Source organism: Triticum dicoccoides, chromosome 3B (genome assembly GCF_002162155.2).
Source record: "Triticum dicoccoides isolate Atlit2015 ecotype Zavitan chromosome 3B, WEW_v2.0, whole genome shotgun sequence".
NCBI classification, from domain to species: domain Eukaryota; kingdom Viridiplantae; phylum Streptophyta; class Magnoliopsida; order Poales; family Poaceae; genus Triticum; species Triticum dicoccoides.
In genome coordinates, this window is record NC_041385.1 from 797,359,600 (window position 1) to 797,380,923 (window position 21,324).

The following is a 21,324-nucleotide window of genomic DNA, read 5'->3' on the forward strand; positions in this document are numbered from 1 at the left end:
GGGGGATACTTCGCTACAGATTTATCCTCCGTGGACGACGGCATAGTTCAAGGTGGGCAGGCGCATGGGTGCAGTTGCAGATGTTAGAGAATGAATGGGTGGCGGTCGAAGAGATACATCCATAGCGTCGAAGAGGAAGGTGTGGATGCAAGGTAAGAGAAGAGCGGGGGCGGAATGAAAGAAAAGTGAGCCAAAAGGGGGATTTGAGTGGGTCGATGGTATCAAAGTCCTACGTGGCGGGTTGGCGGCAGTCCAGACTCTCGTAAAGCAACCCTCACTTTGCGTCCGGTTTGCAAAACTGATATGCGGACCGACTAGATGCGGCGTTGGATGGTAAATTACATGCGGCGTCCGCGTTGGAAATGCCCTAAATGCTTCCAAAATGCACAAACGGTGGACGCACGTAGGAAAATGTCTCACCATACGCCCTGTACAACAGGGTTAATTAGAATTAGAGGCTGCCTCCCAGAAGCAGAATAGTTAACGAATTAAACGGCAGCATTTGCGCCATGTGAGAGACGTGCGTGAAGGGTTGAAGGAATCTCCCTTTGTGGAGCCTGCCCACCAGGCGCATCACATACGCAGCCGGCCCGGGCGATGGACTCGACACAACGGTCAAACCGGTCTCTGCCCTGACCAGGACCCGCGCCCGCCCCCTGCTTTGCTTTCTTTTCGCCTCCCTCTGGGTCGAGTTCGACCGAACCACTTGTCTGCACGCGCGCACCCCGTCGGCCAGCGCCGTGTCGGTGTCGGTCGGTTTCACATCGATCGCAACCTCCTTCTTTCTTTCTTTCTTTCTTTCTTTCTTTTTGTTACCCCGGACTCCAAATTTGCGATCCTTCCGCGCAGCGCATGTGTACGTGGCCAGGAATCCACGTACGCACGTGAGAGGGGTCCAAGTCGTACCACAAAGGGTGGTTGCCTGCATCGCGTACGTACCTGTACACGTCGCCGTCAGGGGGATGCTGTTAGATACGAGAAACTAACTGGTCACGGCCCCCACGCCTCCTCCGACCTCTCCGTCTCCGTCCTGCGTGCATGATTGGTACGTACGCGGACGCGGTTAACCGGAGAGAAGCCTCAAGGGGTAAACAAAGAGTGAGTGGGTGAGGTGAGAATGCATGCCAAGTGGTCAAACCATTCATTCATCCTCACATAATTGTAGTAGTATCATTTGACAGCAGCTGCTCTGGTCAGTCAGTCAGTCTCCGGAAGAGAGAAGAAAGAACTAGTTATTTACCAGGTGTGATGATCCAAGTCCATACGTTTTTAAGGTAAAAAAAATATGTAATCTGCTCCAGTTTCGAGGTGATTGGCGAGAGCGCATCCTGGTTCCACACTGTCTGGTGACGGTGAACAGCATGTGAACATGGTACAAAGCATGCAGGCGTCGCTGCGGGCTGCGCGCAGACAGCCTCATGCGCGCCATGTGAGCCTGCGACTGCGAGCGAGCGCAACGGCAGCAGCAGCAGCTTCGGAGAAGATCCGTCCGTCGACCCGCCGGTGTCGCGTCGCCACGGGAGTTTACAAATCCGGCCGGCACGGCGCGACAGCGCTTCGCCTTGCCGGAGGCCTGGCGGCACCGCGAGGAACACACCTGCATGATCCCTGGGGAATATATGATCTCTGCCATGCAGAATCGATCCGATCCGCATCCGGTGCTCAGCTGCCAAGCAGGCTCTCTAATGCAAGTCCACTCATCAGTGAAACAACCCATCGGAATTAGACAATTAGTACTGTGTCTCCTCCACTGGGGGTACGTTTGACGGCCGGCAGAGGCAGCCCTGCCCATGCATACATGCTTCGGACGGACGAGACGGCGCGGCGGCGAGGCGACCGGGCTGTAAAAACAAACATTTGCGCCACTACGACATGTCTCCGTCCAGAATGTGCACGCAAAAGCACCAGGCGAACGGAGCAGTCGGTCTTCCTACGGGTTCTACTACTACTGCCCAGCAGTGGCCGAGATTGGTTGACCGCGCCACTCACGTCCCCCGCTGCTGCTGCTGCGGCTGCGTCGGCGTCGCCCGCCACCCAGCCGGCCCGCCCGCGCCCTTTAAATCTCCCCCTCCCTCCCACTCCTCCCTCCATCCATCCCCACGCTCCCCTCTCTCTCCGCCGCTCCTGTTGCACCCTCCAACAAGCCAAGAACGAACTCGCTCGCTCCGGCACCGGTAATTTTATAGGTTGCTTGTTCTCCCTTGCAAGTTACTCCCGCCGGCGCCGGCTTGCCGTCCACCAACCTGCCCAACTGCGTGGACACTTGGGGCGAGCGAGCTAACCGGGGTTGGCCGCGCTGCTTTCCTGAGGTATACATAAAGTTAGCTAGTCCGGGGAGGCAGCCATGGTGAGGGTGTCGGTGGTGTGCTGCCTCAAGCTGCTGCTGCTGCTCGCCCTGGGCGGGGTGACCATGCACGTGCCGGACGCCGGCGTGCTCGCGCCGCTCGGCCCGCTGCGGCTCGACGGCCACCTCAGCTTCCACGACGTGGCCGCCGCGGCCCGCGACTTCGGCAACCGCTGCAGCCTGATGCCGGCCGCCGTGCTCCACCCGGGCTCCGTGGCCGACGTCGCCGCCGCAGTGCGCCGCGTGTTCCAGCTGGGCGAGCGCTCGCCGCTCACGGTCGCCGCGCGCGGACACGGGCACTCGCTGCTGGGCCAGTCGCAGACCGCCGGCGGGATCGTCGTCAGGATGGAGTCCCTCGGGGGCGGCGCCATGATGCGGGTGCACGCCGGCGCCGACGCGCCTGCCTACGTGGACGCCCCCGGAGGCGCGCTCTGGATCAACGTGCTGCATGAGACGCTCAAGCACGGGCTGGCGCCCAAGTCATGGACCGACTACCTCCATTTGACGGTGGGCGGCACCTTGTCGAATGCCGGGGTCAGCGGCCAGGCGTTCCGGCAAGGACCGCAGGTCAGCAATGTCAACCAGCTGGAGATTGTGACAGGTCTCATACAAACCCAGCCACACAAAATTAATTAAGCACCACGCATCATCATTAACTATAGCTAGCAACAAAATTAACAAGTAACCGCAGCAGTACCTGATGTATCGTCCCATAAACACCAAATGCAGGGAGAGGGGATGTGGTCACCTGCTCGCCGGACGAGAACTCCGACCTCTTCTACGGCGCCCTCGGCGGCCTGGGCCAGTTCGGCATCATCACCAGAGCCAGGATCGCCCTCCAACCTGCACCAAAGATGGTACGTGAATACACATGATCACACAAGCAAATCAATCATTTGTCACAACCAAATGCAGTCGCAGACCGACATGGGTCGCTCATTTCATTCAGTTGTACTGATCTCTTGGATTGGATATGATGGCAGGTGAGGTGGATCCGGGTGCTCTACTCGGACTTCGCGAGCTTCACCGAGGACCAGGAGGCGCTGATCTCGGCGGACGAGACCTTCGACTACATCGAGGGGTTCGTGATCATCAACCGGACGGGCATCCTCAACAACTGGAGGACGTCGTTCAAGCCGCAGGACCCGGTGCAGGCCAGCCACTTCCAGTCGGACGGGAAGGTGCTCTACTGCCTTGAGATGACCAAGAACTTCGACCCTGAGGAGGCTGACATCATGGAACAGGTGAGTTGATTAATCATTTTCTCGCCCCTTATATATACAATACAAATGCAGATGTTGACGCATTTGGCCCGCCCAGGTTGTGTGTGGTTTCGATTAATCTAATCTAATCTTGTTCTTTGTCTTCGTCTTTGCAGGAGGTTGGTGTGCTGCTGTCTCGGCTGAGATACATACAGTCAACCCTCTTCCACACCGATGTCACGTACCTCGAGTTCCTGGACAGGGTGCACTCCTCCGAGCTCAAGCTCAGGGCCCAGGGCCTCTGGGAGGTTCCGCACCCATGGCTCAACCTCCTCATCCCGAGAAGCACCATCCACCGGTTCGCGACGGAGGTCTTCGGCAACATCCTTAAAGACAGCAACAATGGCCCCATCCTCCTCTACCCGGTGAACAGATCAAAGTAAGCAAAGCAGTTCCATCATCATCAGAAACCTAAATTTTTTACCACCTCTGTCCTCTGGTTGTATGTAAATTTGATGGCAAGTAACTGATCAAGTGGCTAAATTGACACATTGTGGGGTGCAGGTGGGACAACAGGACGTCAGTGGTGATACCGGAGGAAGAAATCTTCTACCTGGTGGGGTTCCTGTCGTCGGCACCGTCGGCGTCAGGCCACGGCAGCGTCGACCACGCGGTGAGCCTCAACGACAAGATCCTAGACTTCTGCGACAAGGCCGGCGTCGGGATGAAGCAGTACCTAGCGCCCTACACCACGCAGCAGCAGTGGAAAGCCCACTTCGGGGCGAGGTGGGAGACATTTGAGCGGAGGAAACACATGTATGATCCCCTAGCAATCCTAGCCCCAGGACAGAGAATATTTGCAAAGGCGTCGCTGCCCATGTCCTCTTGACAAACAGCATCCGCCATGTAAAGGCCTTTCTAAAGCATATGGTGTACATAAGTGTAGGAAATATCCCCTGTAAAGACAAGATCTGCCGAAAAAGGCGGCCTGAAGAACACGCAGCATAGCAACTAGTAGTAGTGGGACGGAGGTACCTCAACGAACACTTCAGAGTAGAGCAGCCTGACCTTTAGCTCTGGGTGTAGAGGGTGTGACTTTGGAGGCAATCATGCGTTCCAGGATTATACTGGTTCGAGTAACGACACAAGCCCACCAGCTGTTGTTCGTTACAGCGTAGAGCAGAGTTGTGTAATAGCTAGCTAACCAGTGGAACTCATGTAGAATTGTTTGTGTTCATTCAGTCAATAATGGCAGAGAGTGACTTCAGGGTAGAACCTTCAGTATCAAATGATATTGTCTCATTGTCTGTTAAGCACTTGTCTCATCTCAGAATTACCTGCACAAGTTTTTTTAACCAGGCTCTGTTAATCTTTATGAATCAAAATGATATGCTCTGAACTATGTGTGCAACAGTAAAGTTTCTTGTCGTTTAATCAAGCACACTTGTTACAAATAGTGAAGCTTTTGGAAGGAAATTCTCTTGACATGTGCATCCAACACTAACAGTTCATAGTCCGTGGGGTAAAATAGTGGTTCAACTTCTGCAGGTTATACGAATAATTGGTACCAAAAGAATGGGCAGGAATAAAAGTGTAAAGTTTTGCTGAGGAGGGAACAGAGAAAGAAATGCCCCAAAAGCTGGGCACACAGCGACGGATGCAATACACTCCTGCATTTTATACCAACGAATTGTGATCTACTATTGTCCCTAATTATCTTCATAGGTAACAAAGGAGAAACAGACCAAGACAAAAGTTCCAATTTATGAAGAAACAAAAAAACTTGCTCCACACCTTGATGGCTACTTGCAGTCTTTTCCACACCTTTTATCTGATAATGTGTATACAGTCTGCTTAATAGAAGTCCTGGTAGTGGCAACTAAGTTGCTGCATATGAAAAGCTGCGGTGTCAGTTGGCGAGCAATATCATCTAAACAAGTGGAAATAACAGCTGTGATATAGCACATCAGACTGGAAAAAATGAAAGATCCTACGAGGCTTCAGAGAACAAGGTCCGGCAGGGCAGCTATTGAGAGTGAAATCATGCCGGCGATGTGTTGTAACACATCTCAGCTAAACATTTGTGATGGGTTTCAGTCAGCCTGACAAGAACTGGATAACGTGGGAGGGCAATGAAAAAACTCGTGCTGATCTAGTCCACAAAGACAGACAAAGAAACGGGCATCATTGATGCCCATATGTTATGTTACACAAAAAACCTGTCTAAATCTACCTGTACCATTTTGGACTGAACCAGCAGAAAGCACTATGTTAGCTGCCACCAGAAGCGTCACCTATCAACGACTATCATACACCACATGTGGATTTCAGCAACATGAACATCACTGTTACGCTCGTCTAATGGACATGACTCCAGACCATAGTAGAAGCATGGGCTCAAAGTATTACAGACTGAAACTAGTCCTTTGATCTGACAATACACAAGCATTCAATACTAGCTTATCCATCGATCACTGGTTACGGACTGCAAAGAAACAAACACATAAATGCAATGTATGTAGTACCATTTAACTGAACACAAACAATTCTACATGAGTTCTGAGCATAACAGACTGAAACTAATTCTACACGAGTCCTGAGTATAACAAACTGAAACTAGTCACTTGATCTGACAATACACAAGCATTCAATTCCAGCCCATCCATCGACGACTGGTCACGGGCTGCGACACAAACACTTGCAAGTGCAATGTACCAGTTGAAACAACAGTCGGTGAAATGTCATTCATGGCCAGGGTGATTGAACACTAGGAGAGGAAAACGATGACGGGTCTAAGTGGCCTGAAACTAGCGGTGATTAATTGACCTCACTTCCACAGCTAGACAGTCCGTAATCAAAGCCCACTACCCTGTAAGATCAATCATTCATTCAAAGTTGAAGGATCAACACAGAAACTGACAGCAATGGCGGCGAGCCACACGACAGCCGAATCAGCGATGCGATCGCCCCCAAACCCACCACCACCAGCGCTGGTGGTGGGTCGGTCGTCAGGTAAAAATTGCGGAGCTGACGGGGCAGCAACAGGGAGGATCAAAGCTCGACAGAAACAGAATTCACCGCCGCGACTGCACGGCCCGACCGTCCCAGAGGGAAAATCCGCCGGATCCTTGTCCGTCCCAGAAACGAATTCCGCGCGACGCGCGGGCGCGACGGGTGCTGGGCCGGAATCAATAATCCCTAGACGGAACGCGAACGGTAAGAGGGGCCTGAATCGGGGGGCGCGGGACAGGAGAGCTCACGGTGCGTTCGATCGACGGCGCGCCGGCGCCGAGGAGGAAGGGAGGGAGGGCGGGGCGGGCGTGCCGCGTCGCGCGGGGAGGGGGAGGCGAAGGCGAGCGAGCGAGCGAGAGAGAGAGAGAGAGAGAGAGAGAGAGAGAGGCGGCAATGGCGGACGCACGCGCGGGGCTGTGGATGGGCCTCGCGGATTTCGCGGTGTGTGGTTCACGCGCGCGCACGTTAGTAAGTGGTGCTACTGGGTAGTGGTAGGCTGGGCCGCTTTTTCTAGCGCTTGGAGATTAGCAGGCTTCGGCTCTTCTTCGTTCATTGAAAATCGCACTTGCCCTTAAATTCTTTTTAAAAAAACTCGCTCGCCTTCATCGAACAAATCACCGAAATCACTAACTAACTAAAGGTTACCCCTTGTGAAAGTTATCTTATCTTCTTAGACACTGATAAATGGCGCACAACATGTGTGTCACTTGTCGCAATCTAGTTGTTTTTCTATTCAATGTTTTTTCTTTTAAACCGTGCATTCAAATCCTGAACCGTCTTCACCGTTAGATTTCTTGCATCGAAATCTTCAAACCAAGATCCCATGTTTAAGCGGTTTTGACGAATTTTTACTATGAAAAACAGGAAAAAAGAACGAAAATGGATACCGAAAAAGGGAAACAAAGAAATGGTTCACGCAAAAAGAAAAAGAAAAGCCGGATCCTGGAAGCACAGCTACGGGTTTTCCCTTTTTTGGAACATAGGCTGTGTTTCTCATTTTTTTCGGAGAAGCAGAGTTGTGGTTCCCGCGGAAGCAAAACTATGCTTCCAGCAGAAGCAAATATGTGCTTCTCATGAAAGCACAATTTTAATTACAAAAAAATATTCCCACATTTTTTTCCAAAACATGGCGAAAACATGAAAGCCAGAAAAACCATATAGAACCCCAAAACATTTATGAAAAACTAAAAAAGAAAGAAATTCAGAGGGGGTGCCCAGACAAATGGCGACAGCTGGACATATCAGTAGGCGCCGTGCTTTCAGACCACCAAAAATGACCTCTAAAGGTGGAGGTTCCCCTAATTAGTTGTTCTCGCAAATCACACGCAGCATAGGGCTCGCTAAACCGGCCGGAAACAGGCCCGGCCTTATAAGACGAATACTTCAGGATGGCCCGCTTCTTCTAGCGCATCAAGCAATGGTTTCGAGAAGGTCTAGGCTGAGGCCTGTTTTCAGAACTTTCCATTTCTTTTTTCACTACTTTTTTTGGAATTCTTTACAATTTTTTGTTTTTCCACCTGTCTTCTTTTTTTCAATTCAAATTCACGCATAAAATTCAAAATTTTGAACACATTTTCAATTTTATGGATATTTTTTATATTTGTGCACATTATTTGATTCATGATATTTTCTTAATTTCATGCACATTATTTGAATTCATGAATATGTTTGAATTTGTTGAATAGGTTTGAATTCGTGATTTTCTTTTGAATTCATGATTTTTCTCGATTTAATGGATATGTTTCAAATTCATGAATATTTTTTGAATCTATGAACTTTTTAAAATTCATGAATATTTTCGTATTTGTGAAAAAACGTTTATACATTTCTAAGTCCATGAATTGTATTAGAATCAATAAAAAACGAATGCATAGACATTTTTTGAATCCGAAAACATTTTTTAATTTGTGAATATTTTTGCATTCAAGAACTTTTTAAAAGCAATTGTGAACTCTTTTAAAAAAATTGATGTTTGAAAATTCATGAAATTTTCATAAAGTACTTTGACTATAGAAAAATGCTAACGAAAACGCCACTGAAACCAACGTTGAAAAAACGTCAAAAGGTGAGCGGACAAACATTACACGAACTGAGCGATCCGACAAAAAGAAAAGAGTGGGTGGTCTAGCAGTGACCGGCTCATAATGCACGAGAGCTATATCTTGCTTGGGGCGAAATGGGAGTTGGGAGTTGCTCTCAGCGGAACGACAGCTCTCTCGCTTAGTAACTGGGCTGGCCAGTTTCTTTTTTTTTTCTTGCTGGCTTGCAAGAGCGATCACTTCGCTGGGCGTCTCCTATTTTGCGCGTTTGTTGCACGCTAGCGACATAGCGCGTATCCCCTCCAACATCCGATCGTCTTTTGGGCCGTCCATTTCTGATTTCTTCCCTCCCTTGTAGTTTTTCCTTTTTTTTGCTCCAGTTTTTCCGTTTGCCCTTTGTTTTATTTTCATTTTTTAATTTGAATTTTCTTTTCTATTTCTTCCGTTTTATCTTTCTATTTTTTTTCTTTCATTTTTCACGGACACCTTTCAAAATTGTGGACATTTTTTGAAATCATCAATAATTTTCCAACTTGTGAACATGTTTTGAAATTCGAAAAAATTCAAATTCGTGATGTTTTTTTACAAATTTACGAACGATTTTTTAAAATGATGAACATCATATTATTGCTTACGCACTTCATATTGTTGTTTAGAGTAGCCCCGCTCACAGGTCGTGTGGCGGATGAACTCGCAAATGTAGTATCCACAGATATCATTCCCGGGTTCCTGCCACAACCACTTTACAAGAAATAGAGGTCAATCAAACTGATAAGCAAGCATGCTAAATGGTATTGATGATACTAGCTAGAATCAATTGGAGATGCGCGGAACTAGCTAGTAGCTACTACTTACTTTCGGGTGGTTGAATCACAGCTGCACCGGCAGTCCCGGAGCTTGTGCGGTGAACTTTTTCCAAACCCTGTCAGACAAAGAAAACAATTACTTGATATCAGGAAATGAACAAAGTTGCCGATATGGTGCGATAATGATCGATTGAACTTACTTCTCGAGCATTTTAGTCATGGTCGCATACTCCTCCGGATTTTTTTATTTTGAGTCTATGACGATTACTAGTCCCTGCTCAAGCTTAATCTCTAGCAGAATAAAGTGGAAGCTGCGCACACATGCATAACTCATCAATTACATCACTATAACCTCGAGTAATAAGGGAAACCGAATATGCACAAGACAGTAACACTCACTTGTATTCGTAAGGAAAGAGTATTGTATCTTTGTTTTAATTTCGAAGTAACTATCGTAGCAAGTTGGCCTCGGTATCTTTGGGATCATGTTTAACATTCCATTCATCCATGAGATTTGTGTTAATGAACCCAATATCACCTATTTGTCTTTTCTTCAATTTGGCCTTCAATTTGCATAATATAGTTAGGATAATTATATATACATGCAATAAAAGAGTTGAGCTATATATAGAGACTTAATTAATTACACAGAAGTAGTACTTACAGACAGTAGCAAGTGATGATTGTTTTATCGAGGGCCTTTTGATTGAAAAACTGGAAGAACACCTCATAGGGAACAGACAACAGATCAATTCCGACGAGGTCGTGCTCCTCTTTAACTCTCATCGACAAAGTATCCGTCCCAGACTTCCTGCAGATGTCCATGTACCAATCATGGAATCTTCGCATCATCGTTGTTAGAGGAGTACCAGGTTTGACGAGAGGCTTCCTGTGCCGGAATTTTAATGTGTCCACCTCCATTGTTTCAAAAAGCGCATCGTCGTCGGGCATGTAATCTCCAGGATTGGTACCGGGCAGCATCCCCGGAAGATTAGCGACGATATCGCTAGACACATTGAGCGGGGGGCACGGTTGCTTCGCCTGTTCGCCGAGCTGGGGATTTTTTCCCTTTTCTTCGTTCTGCTAGCCTTTGATCAGTGCAAGTACTTCCTGACTGCTCCGCTTCCTTATATATCCTTTCAATGATGCGGTCATAGTTGGATTGTGGCGGAGGCGGTGGTGATCGCTGCAGGGCATCCATAGTTTTATGATCATTTTTTACAAATAATTAATTTTTTTGTGAAATGATGAAGATTCTTTGAAAACTCGGGGGATGATATTTGAAATTCCCAATGTTTTTTTTATTTTAATGAACATTTTTCAAATGCATGGAATTGTTTTAAATTCACGAACATTTGATGGTTGGTAATATTTCAATAAACATAATACAAACATGGACCTTCATAACACACACATAAACACCGCTATGAACGAGTGCATGCACAACTTATCCGTATGAGCACTTTTGGGAGACTGAGCCAACATGTTTGCATAGCCTGTCGTCAGTCATATGCAATGGACACGATGTTATATATGTGGAAGAATAGTGTGAAAATATCTAAAATAAAAATAGAGAATATGCTAGCACCCGTTCTAAAAACTTAAATCTAGGTGGTTTATTCCACCACAAAGAACATAACCGTCCAAGTTATACTTTGGTTTATTCAGCTACTTGCCGCAAGTTGTGCACGCTAAGAGCATCTCTAACGAGTCTCCTAAAAACTGTTAGAGGAGGATAAATTCGGTTTTCCTCTTCTAACTGGTACCTAACCGACTCCTGTCGCTATTAGATAAGGAATTGTTTTTACTCCGGCGACAACCGAGCACCTCCGCCGCACCCCGTTGCCTTTGCATGTTGCCCCACTCCGAGACGGTCGCTGTTGCCGCCGAAATCAAGCTCTATCGCCATCACCGCAACATCGATCCTGCCGGAAGGATGGGCCGTATCTCCACTGAGCCTCTACGTCGACTGTCACCTTCTTCGTCCTTCAAGTGTTCTGCGATTTGCCTAGGTAAGTTTTTCTTGTGCTTTTTCAACCCTCTTTTTCTTTTGCCAATTGAATTGAATTGAGTCATTGGTGCACTGTGTAGGTGAAGAGGTTGAGGGACATGCTATATGTCGACTCGTCGGAGGAAGAAGAAGACGACCATTTCAAAATAGCCATTGGCATGATATTCAACAATGATTTTTGGCGGCCGAGAAGGGGCTCACAATTCGGCTGTATACACCTTGATTGAGATAGAGCGGAGGACCACACCAAGATTACGAGAGATTACTTTAAACCCAATCCAACGTATCCAGAGAAGTATTTTCATCAGCGATTTTGAATGCACACAATTTTCTTTCTCACCATTGCAAAAGTTGTGGAGAGGCATGATGATTGGTTCAAACTAAGGAGTGTATCCAAAGCGATAAGTGCAAGTATACCTAGCTCCAAGATTATTTCATTAAGCATCAATGGCATCTCCATAGCACTTCATAGTGTTGCTTTTTTCATGTGTTTGAATTTAAATAATTTGTTCTGTAAACTATGAATTTGTAATATTTGTGAATTGTGTGAACTTTAATTCAATTGTTTGGATTTAGTATGTGTGTAAATATGTACTTGAAATATAGTATATAAACTAAAACTAGAAAGCTTTGGCCAAAAAGAAAAATTAGGGAGTTGTGCAACTACAAGTATGTTAAGGCCTTATACAATGCAAGGTGCTTAGAGAAATAAATTAGGCTTTCCTTAGGCACCGGTGCTTATTTGTACAGGGCAGACGCTTCATTAGGCGTCTCTCCTATAGAAATAGGCACTGGTGCTTCAGAAAAGCCGGTTTATTTTTCTAAGAACCTCCCTAAGCACCTAGCATTGTATAAGGCCTAAGAGGATTGGTTAGGAACTGCAGTTTTTTAGAGGCAGGAAAGAAAAGCAAGCATGGCACTGCTAGTAAAAGGGGGTCGTGCAACTACAGAGTCAATAAACAGTACTCCGTACTCCCTCACAAATGAATGTATCTAAACATATTTCAATGCTAGATACGAGTCAATAAACAATACTCCCTCTTAAATGGATGTATTAGACGTATTTCAATGCTGAATACATCCATTTGAACGACGAGTAATATGGATCGGAGGGAGTACTACAAATAATATGACCCGGGAAGTGCACCATCAGGGGGAAAATAGTGCATCTAAGGCAGTACTTCAAAACTATCACTTGGATACTTCACCATAAAAACATAGAAATTCTAGACACAAGAAGAAAACATGAGGTAATAGATCATGCTTGTGTTCTCACCTCATAGGAATCTTGGGAGCCATTCATTTGTTCCAAACAGCACCAAAGTGAAGAGAAAAATTGCAGCAGAAAACTAAATTGCCAAACAATAAATACAAAAATGAAAACAATTGCCAAACAAGAAACGAGCAGCAAACCAATTGCCAAACAAGACATTAGGAAAAGATATTATTATTGAGCCAGAACGGGGAGACATCTCTGCACAAGAAATGATTTCATATATATATTATATGAATTATAGATATCAAACAATGTCCCTTTTTACATTTGCACAGAGGGCCAAGCTGTATCACCATGTCTCTCTGATCCACCACCCCCTCCCTATATGGTACCTCCTCCCCCTCCACCTTGTTGCTGTCTATTCGACGAATGCACCGCGGCCATAAGCGCAGCCCCGGTCCCCGGCCCATCCACCATCACCCGCAGCGTCACCGTCCGCGCCACCTCCTCGCCCAGGATCTCCACCAGGGCTTCGTCCAGGTACTCCTTGAACACCGGGTACTCCTGGTACAGGCTGCCCTCGATTGCGACCACCGTCTCCTTGGGCTGCTCTCTCATTCTTCCGCTCGAGGAGGCCGCGCTGGCGCTCCCGTCTCGGCCCAGCTTTTTCAGTATGCCCACAATGCCAGCAGCGGCGAGACGGGCAGCTCTGTGGGTCACGATGTCGCAGATTTTGACCACCAGCCTCCGAGTCTTCAGAGGGGCATCGGGGATCTGGAATGGGAACAATCAAAAGATGAGGAGAGAGTCGCATGCCTTGGAAAAAAATACAGGATTGCTGTTAGAGCAGCTGCATGGGATTTATTATACACAAGGTGCAGCGGGGAAAAGCTTACCTTCAGGTGTTCTTGCAGTATCCTTCTGACTTCGCTCAGATCTTGTGAATCGTCCTCGCAAATTGCTGCCAGATATGGTGTGCTGGAACACACAGGAAGATGAGATAAATGCTACTATTCAAAAATTAAAATACTGAATTAAAAAAAGCAGCTTAATATCCAGAGTCTCGGTTAAGCAGATAAGCAACAATGTAACACGGGAGAAATATTCAGCTAGTTGTACGACAGACTATTGGGTCAAAATTGGTAATGGTAAGTGCTGACAAGCTACAAAACCAGGTAATCCTATAACATTGATATGGAGAAATATTCAACTGATATTAAGCAAACATTTCATGCATGGTTTATAAGGCAGTAAAGCAACCTAAAGCGCGCACCACCCGCTCTGACGCTTAAGCATCACCTAAAAGACTAAAGCAGGCATATTTCTAAGGCGCTGCCACGGCGCCTTGCCGCTTAAGCGTCTGAAGCAGGACAAGGATTTCATGTGTGGAAATACTACCTCAAAATAAAAGGGGTTGACAGACTTTCGGCACCATCACCAAAAATTTCTGATTCTTGGGCAATTCTTTGGAGTACCAGTCTTGCAATTTCCCCAAGGTAAATACCTGAGATCATTTTCTCAAAGCCCTGTATCACAGACAAGCAAGTTACATCGTATTAACAACACTACAAAGATGCAATAAGATTGAAATTTGCATAGCCTGCTTACCTGATCATTGCGATTTTGTGTCTCATCGTCCAAAGAGATGTCATAAGAAGTTCTTGGCAAATGTGATGACCAGAAATTTCCCCATTCCATGTTAACTACCTGGTGCATAGAATACTTTGTTGTAAGAGACTTGTGTTTCAGTTTATACAATAAACTACTCCCTCTGTCCCAAAATATAAGAACGTTTTTGACACTATCATAGTGTCAAAAATGTTCTTATATTTTGGGACGGAGGGAGTATAAGCCAATTACAGATAAAGCTGAAAAATAACATACCATTCCTCCAGAGTTTGTAAGAAGACCCTGACACTTGATAATTGCATCAGTGCGTTCGATATAGCAAGCGTTGGTGCCAGCCCCAATGATCACAGCAGCCACTGTATCCTTGTAATAATAATGCCCTAGAGCTAATGTCCCCACAGTATCATTGACCTAAGTAGAAAATTAACATAAAAGATTAATCGTTTAAAAGTGTGACAATGTACAGACATTTTCAGAAATATAAGAAGCATAACAGAACCCGTGCTAATACATGTAGCTTTGAGAATGAAAATATATGACAGCAATTTTTTTTTGCATAATTACTTTAATCCAATTAATATTTGCCATCCTAAAATATAGAACTGTAAAAGGAAGGCATGGCATCGGGCAAAGATATTTTTGGATTTTTTTTAATTTGCATTTGAAAGTGTATCTACACAAAAATTACATGTAATAGCACGGGTAGTGGGCACATGATAATCGTAAACGCAGCGAGTCAGTTATCTGTGGTTCTCAGCTGAATGAAAGCACGAAAGTAACTAAGTATTAAGCCAACAAAAGTTGGGTAAGACCTACCAGTGCAGTAACTCGCATATTTGATCCACACCTAGCAAGCGCCTCATCTAAGCACTGAGAGACATCTTTCCCAACCTGAGGATCCATGGTTCACATGCGTTAGTAATGAACATTTCAAGAAGTAGACAAGTAAATATACACCAAAAGAAAACAATGTGTGATTCCAGAAGGATGAGAAATAAAGGGCTAATCATAGGTATTGATACCAACAACCATTGGAAATTTACATGTGTAAGTAAACCCCCATTTTCCATACAGAACATACAGATATTAACCAGAATAATTCCATAAACTACTCAATCTCATCAAGACCATTTTAACAACTTTATCATCCTATTATAATTACTAGAGACAATTACCAATATTACAACTTCTTAAATGATGTAGGACTGGATGGATAACATGGAAAACAACATACAGGAAGGTATTATTCTGTGAGGAAAAAAAATAGCTTACTGTGTCTCCAACTGAAAACCCCTTGGTCCACCTAATTAATGACCCTGAAGAAACTGAATTCTGTCTAACAGGGAAAGAAAATGTAAACCCAAGTGGCTTTTGGGCATCTTTTCCATCTTCTCTTTCAACAAAATTCTTGAGTGTCAAGGCAACAAAGTTGAATAAATCCTGCAGTTGAATTAATCCTCAGAGACATGTACCAAATACATATCTTACAAACATAGAAATAATACAGCAAGACAAGTACCTGACTTGTGCCCATCAACTCCTCAGGGATGGCATGAGTTTCAACCCTCTGATCAATAACGGCTGTAGATCCAACATCAATTTCAACCCTCAAGACTCTAAAGTCCATTCCTCCAAGATCAATGGCATAATATACACCTTCTTCATCCCTGTCAAAGTGCATTACCATAGAAGATTCAATATGACTGTTGAATATGCAAAATGCAAAAGAGAAGGGGGCAGAAAAGCTATTGGCATTATGAAATAATATCTCTCCATTGGTCATAGCATATTTTAGTAAATGAACCATTGCAACTTCGGACAGAGTGCCAGCAAAGAGAAGTTCTATTTGACGGGAAATAATCCAATTGTGGAACCATGCAGAAAAATAATAATTAAAACATGGTTTGTGGCTGTGCTTGGTTTACAAAGGATCACAGGTGCGTTTTCAATAAAAACCAATGAGAAAATGAACTTGTGTTTAAATAAATTTTTAGACTTGGGTAGCTTGCATATTTGATCCTATAAGTTGCAATCAACCATCCACAGCAACAGATTTTCTACGCTCAAATAGTTTCGAGTCATGCATCAGAGCAGTAGCTACCAATGCATGAGAGCTGCTTTTCTGTTCTTCTCCTTTTATACTCATTAAAGGGAAATCAAACGTGATGTGCTTTACGCAACAAACCAATCATGCCATGCCATGCCATCCCATGGACTAGGTAGTGCAGCTGGACCATGGCAAGTGCTAGCTAAACGCACGGAAACGAAACACACAACGAAATCATGTTCTCATGCATCAGAAAACAGAAAAAACGCTAACTGAAACAGCCTAGCGTCTATGCTGCCATGGCAGAGAGAACAGTCTGGAGTGCCACCATGGCTCGGTCATTCTGTTAACTGAATGAACCAACACGAATGAACCAACATCTAAGCACGCAGAGACACCTTCATAACAGATGAAACAACCTTAATGGCATATGTGCATCATGTGTTAGCTGCCAGCACACCTGCTTACTGCTCACGCTCTCTGTCTGACTGTTGTTATCCCAGACTAATTGTGTGTACACTACCACGGTAACAGTAGACTATTAGGCAAGATGCTACAGTTGGCTCATCACTGTCATAAAACGTGTTCAAATATTTACATGCCAGATTTGCAAACCAATATTGTACCATAGTTAATTAGTTATTCTGTTTCCAGAGAGGAGATGGGTGGGGGTTAATACACACTGCAGTGATTAAGGTCTGAACTAACAAAATGAAGAGGTTTTCCAGGTGTACAGTTGCTGCGTGGTCCAATGTGCAATTATACATAAGACATGAACATGCTTAAACAGGTCAACACACTGATACATGGTCACTAAAGAATATGATTTGGTCAACATTAGTCAATGATATATTGCTTCACATTTCATAGCACACACATCTAGCGAAGAAATACCTACTAAAAGGTTTTTCCTACATAAAACATGAACATGCTTAAACAGGTCAACAAACTGATACATGGTCACTAAAGAATAGTCAAAGATAGAAAAAAAATATAGATTCCCACATTGATGTTTTAGATTGCTTCCCTATGAAGAAGTTTTATATATTTTCAAATATGATTTTGGTCAAACGTTAGTCAATACTATGTTGCTTCACATTTCATAGGACACACATCTAGCAAAGAAATACCTACTAAAAGGTTTTCCCTGTCAAGGGGTTTCCCTTCATATATTCTCAAGTATGATTTTGTTCATATATTCTCAAGTATGATTTTGGTCAAACATTAATTAATACTATATCGCTTCACATTTCATAGCACTCTACATCTAACAAAGAAATACCTGCCAAGACGTTTCCCTGTGAAAGAGTTTTTATATTTTTTCATTTCCAAATATGACTTTGGTCAAATATTACTTCATACTATATTGCTTCCCATTTGATAAGACACCACATCAAGCGAAGAAATACCTACTAAGCAGCCACACTGGCAATGATCAAGAAACATCAAAGAACTAAAATCCAAATATGTGACAGAAACAAAAGTACAAAAGGCCAACCAAAACCAATGTGGATCTGTCTGTTGTGCAGTTATAGGTTCTACCAGCAGGCCAAGCTGTTGCAAGTGCAACAATCCAATAAGCCACCGATCGCAATTACGCCAAGACAAGAACAAGTTTGGTGAACAGCTTAATGAACAACGGAGCTCGGTTTCTGTTTCGGCCTTCGCCGCACCACAATGCTTGGCTTCAGAACAGATGAACCCCAGCAGAACAGCACAGCCTTGGACCTTTCGACTCCATTCCATCTTCCTTGTACAGTAGAAGACAGAGGAAGGGGAAAAAATCTAACAAAAAAAGGCTGTGATTCGACACACAATCGACACGAGATATTCTCCCAACTAAGACGCGCGGCCTCCCAAGCAATGATTCTCATCTGACAGAGAGCGCCACCGGCCACATTGCGATTGTGGGATACAACCTGGCCTGTGAACCCAATGCCACTCTCAAGTGTTGGTAGATTCATGTACTAAAGATGCCCCTTTATGGTGGTCCGGGCAACAACCCCGCCATGAATGCAAGCTCAAAGCAACAGGCGACAGTGCATGCCCCAGGCAGCTGCACAAGCACCCACATGCCAAATTCTTTGGCATCTGGCATGTTAATTATTTTCGCCCCAGAGCAGCATCAACGCCACGGCACAAGCACAGCAGGCAGGCATCAAAACAAAACAGATCCTCGGAAGAATGGCGACTGGATACAGAGCTTGCAATCCAACGCAGAGACGAAGAAGCCACAGAAGTTGAAGTGGCAGCATTGTGGAGTGAGGACGCAGTGGCGAGGAATTCAGACGGATGCGCAGTGGCGAGGCATTATGCGGAACCGAATAAAGAGTGGGCATTTTTCTTTTCTTTATGAACACAATAAACGTCGGGGAAAAAGTAACGGCCCAGGTGCGTTTACTGTTGGGGGTGAATGAAGGCGTCGGAAAGGCGGACGGACGGGGCTGCGACCCCGCCGGATACGTTCTCTTTGGCATTCCACAACAGGGCCAGACATGGCCGCCGAGCAGGAATCGCACAAGGGGGGGAAAACAAAACATGTGAAACCCATCCGGCTTAGCAGCAGTGGTGCTCAGCCCAAAAGATGGCTGACCCAGCCAATGCATATCGCTCCGTCAGAGCTCGACGGAGAAATCTCTGAAGTAGTAGTATGCGCTCGCGGCGGCGGCGGCAGCATCTCGTCTCGCCTCGCGGGAAAGAAAAGCGTGAAGCACGGCGGAGGGAGGGCGGGGAAGGGAGCGAGAGCCCCGGCGAAGGGGGGGTGGCCACATTCGCATGCGGAAAAGCGGATTGGCGGGGCGAGATTGGAGGGCATGATCCAACCACCGGAGGAAGAAAGAAAGAAAGCGTTCAAACAGATAAAGATGGCACGAAGCAAAGGCTTTACATTTTTTTTCCTTTTTTTCTGCTTGCTCCGCCCAAGAATCGCACGGGAAAATAAAAACGGAAACGAAAGAGGGGAGGGACGCAAGAAAAGCAGCGCGAGGAATCGCCATGGAGTCCCGAGCTGGGCGAGGAGAGGAACGAAGCGGGCGAAAAGAATAACAAAAAGGCGGCGGCGGCGGCGGCCGGAGTAGTAAGGGAGGGGAGGGGGAGGGGCCGTACCCGTTGGGGAGCGCGTCGACGAAGGTGAGGAGCATCTTGAGCTTGCTGCCGCCGTCCGAGGCGAGCCCCGCGTGCATCTCGACGACCATGGCGTCCACCACCTGGCGCAGGCGCGCCGGCGGCGTGGCGCAGCCCTCCTCGAAGTCCCGCAGCAGCGCCACCGCCCGCCGCCAGCGCGCCCTGGCCGCCACCCGCCGCGCCACCATCACCGCCGCGATCGCGCACGTCACCGCCGCGCACCCCGCCGCCACCCCGAACCCCGCCTTCCCCATCACCGCCGCCGCCCCCGCCGATCACGCCGCCATCCTAACCCCTCTCCCTCCCCCTGCCAGCTGCTGCTCCCGCCCGGCCACCGACCACGCCGGAGGGAATGGCGGGCGAGGGGGGAGGATGTAACAGAGCGGGCGGGCGGGCGGGCGGCGGGGTGGGGAGTAGTCCGGTCCGGTCGGGTCCGGTCCGTAGTGGGGTGGGGCAGCGGGGGAAGAAGGGGAAAGGAGACGGGAGGCGAGAGAAAATAGAAAAATCGGGGGAGAAACGAAAGCCAAGAGCGTGGCTGCGGCCTGCGTCCGCTTTTATTTATGCTGGCGGCGATCTTGCGATCCCGCCCTCGGCTTTCCGCCGTATTACGAACCCGCCCTCCGCCCATGTGCGGTTCGGTTTCAGTTTTTCGAAATCTTCTTTTTGCTGCCTCCCCTTCCTCGGTTTGACCTGCCGCCTCCCCGGTCCGCCGGGTTTCCACGGAGGCGGTTTAAAATAAAGCTGCGGATTTGCAGCCCGGCCGGATGGCTTTTTGCCCATGGGTGGCGAAATTTGTGACCATGGTTTTTTCTTTCCATACTTCATTCATTTCCATTTATCGTTTTTATGTATGCCTTCCCCGTCATTTCCATGTATCGTGTGATTTACATACGTTACGCATCAATTCCATGTTTGATTTACGTACCATGCATGACATTCTTCAATATTATTTTTGGTAAGTTTAGGTTATTTTCCGTGCGCATTTGATTGTGAATCGTATCACATCCTGCATTCCTTATTATTTTTGGTAGGTCTAGATTATTTTTCTTGTACACATTTGATTGTGAATAGGATCCGCATGCACGCTGGGATTAAGAGATCATGCATACACATGAATCGGTTAATGTGCTGGGTTTTGAAAACTTTACATTTTCTGCAAATGCGATTTGATCATGTGTTGTATAAGGACATATACAAAGACATCAGTTGTACCTAAATCATTGCCATGTCAAATATGGTAAAAAAAATACAGTATTTCTTCTACATTTCAGTTTCACATAGATTTAAGAGGAGTAGCTAGGACGTCTATGAAGGTATCATATCTAGCTAAATCAATATCGTGTCACCGATTATTGTTAGTGTGTAAGGGAGAGAATATACTGGACTCTTGATTTTCACTGCTTCAAAAGGTTAGGGTGCTTTTGCATTTTTACAAAAGAATACAATGACCTTCTTGATGAGAAAATCATGACCCAAAATCTTACGCAAAATATTGATTTTTTTTAACAAAGCGACATAAAACTTAAAACCACATGCCAACTGCTTCCAACCTAAAAGAGAATTGATCATAAAAGGCAACAAAGAAACACCACCGCTCCTCTGGCAATCATCATGCATCCTCAACAATGCCAGCAAGTTATGAACTACGACAACGCAATCTGAACGGCACAAGTGCCAGCTACAACAATTACTGGCCTTGCCCGAGAAGGTGTTGTTACAGCCTCGCCAATGCCAGCAAGCCATGAACCATGACAAAGCAACCTGGACGGCACATGACACAACGACACAAAAGTGCCAGCTTCAACAATTATAGGCCTTGCCCAAGACGGATGCGTTACATCCCAGCAATGCCAGCAAGCCATGAGCCATGACAAAGCAACCTGGACGGCACATGA

General features: G+C 46.3%; 2 protein-coding genes, 2 long non-coding RNA genes and 1 pseudogene across 4 annotated transcripts in view; 1 reads left to right on the plus strand and 4 right to left on the minus strand.

Annotated features, from left to right (window-relative positions):
* Positions 1-4,288, minus strand: part of LOC119278549 — a 5,101-nt gene extending 813 nt beyond the window's left edge. Inside the window, exons 1-4 of the long non-coding RNA XR_005137867.1 lie at positions 4,160-4,288; positions 3,792-3,964; positions 3,272-3,571; positions 3,042-3,187 (exon numbers count right to left, since the gene is read on the minus strand). This is a non-coding gene — a long non-coding RNA (uncharacterized LOC119278549). The remainder of the gene's footprint in view (positions 1-3,041; positions 3,188-3,271; positions 3,572-3,791; positions 3,965-4,159) is intronic.
* On the minus strand, positions 1,187-2,091 carry LOC119278547 (annotated as a pseudogene).
* On the plus strand, positions 2,108-4,859 carry LOC119278546 (cytokinin dehydrogenase 4-like). The gene is made up of 5 exons (XM_037559879.1): positions 2,108-2,945; positions 3,074-3,201; positions 3,328-3,588; positions 3,723-3,985; positions 4,111-4,859. Exons 1-5 carry the CDS (start codon positions 2,345-2,347, stop codon positions 4,433-4,435), a joined length of 1,578 nt encoding a protein of 525 aa, XP_037415776.1. The 5' UTR covers positions 2,108-2,344; the 3' UTR covers positions 4,436-4,859.
* On the minus strand, positions 4,773-6,859 carry LOC119278548. The gene is made up of 3 exons (XR_005137866.1): positions 6,807-6,859; positions 5,341-5,433; positions 4,773-4,883 (listed from the first exon to the last, which is right to left on the minus strand). It is a non-coding gene; the product is annotated as an uncharacterized LOC119278548 (long non-coding RNA).
* Positions 6,860-12,887: 6,028 nt separating this feature from the next.
* Positions 12,888-19,923, minus strand: LOC119278550 (hexokinase-3-like). Its single transcript, XM_037559881.1, has 9 exons — positions 19,412-19,923; positions 15,779-15,926; positions 15,532-15,699; positions 15,076-15,150; positions 14,515-14,670; positions 14,239-14,337; positions 14,029-14,156; positions 13,527-13,608; positions 12,888-13,404 (listed from the first exon to the last, which is right to left on the minus strand). The coding sequence occupies exons 1-9, from the start codon at positions 19,681-19,683 to the stop codon at positions 13,012-13,014; spliced, it is 1,521 nt and encodes a 506-aa protein (XP_037415778.1). The 5' UTR covers positions 19,684-19,923; the 3' UTR covers positions 12,888-13,011.
* Positions 19,924-21,324: the final 1,401 nt, after the last annotated feature.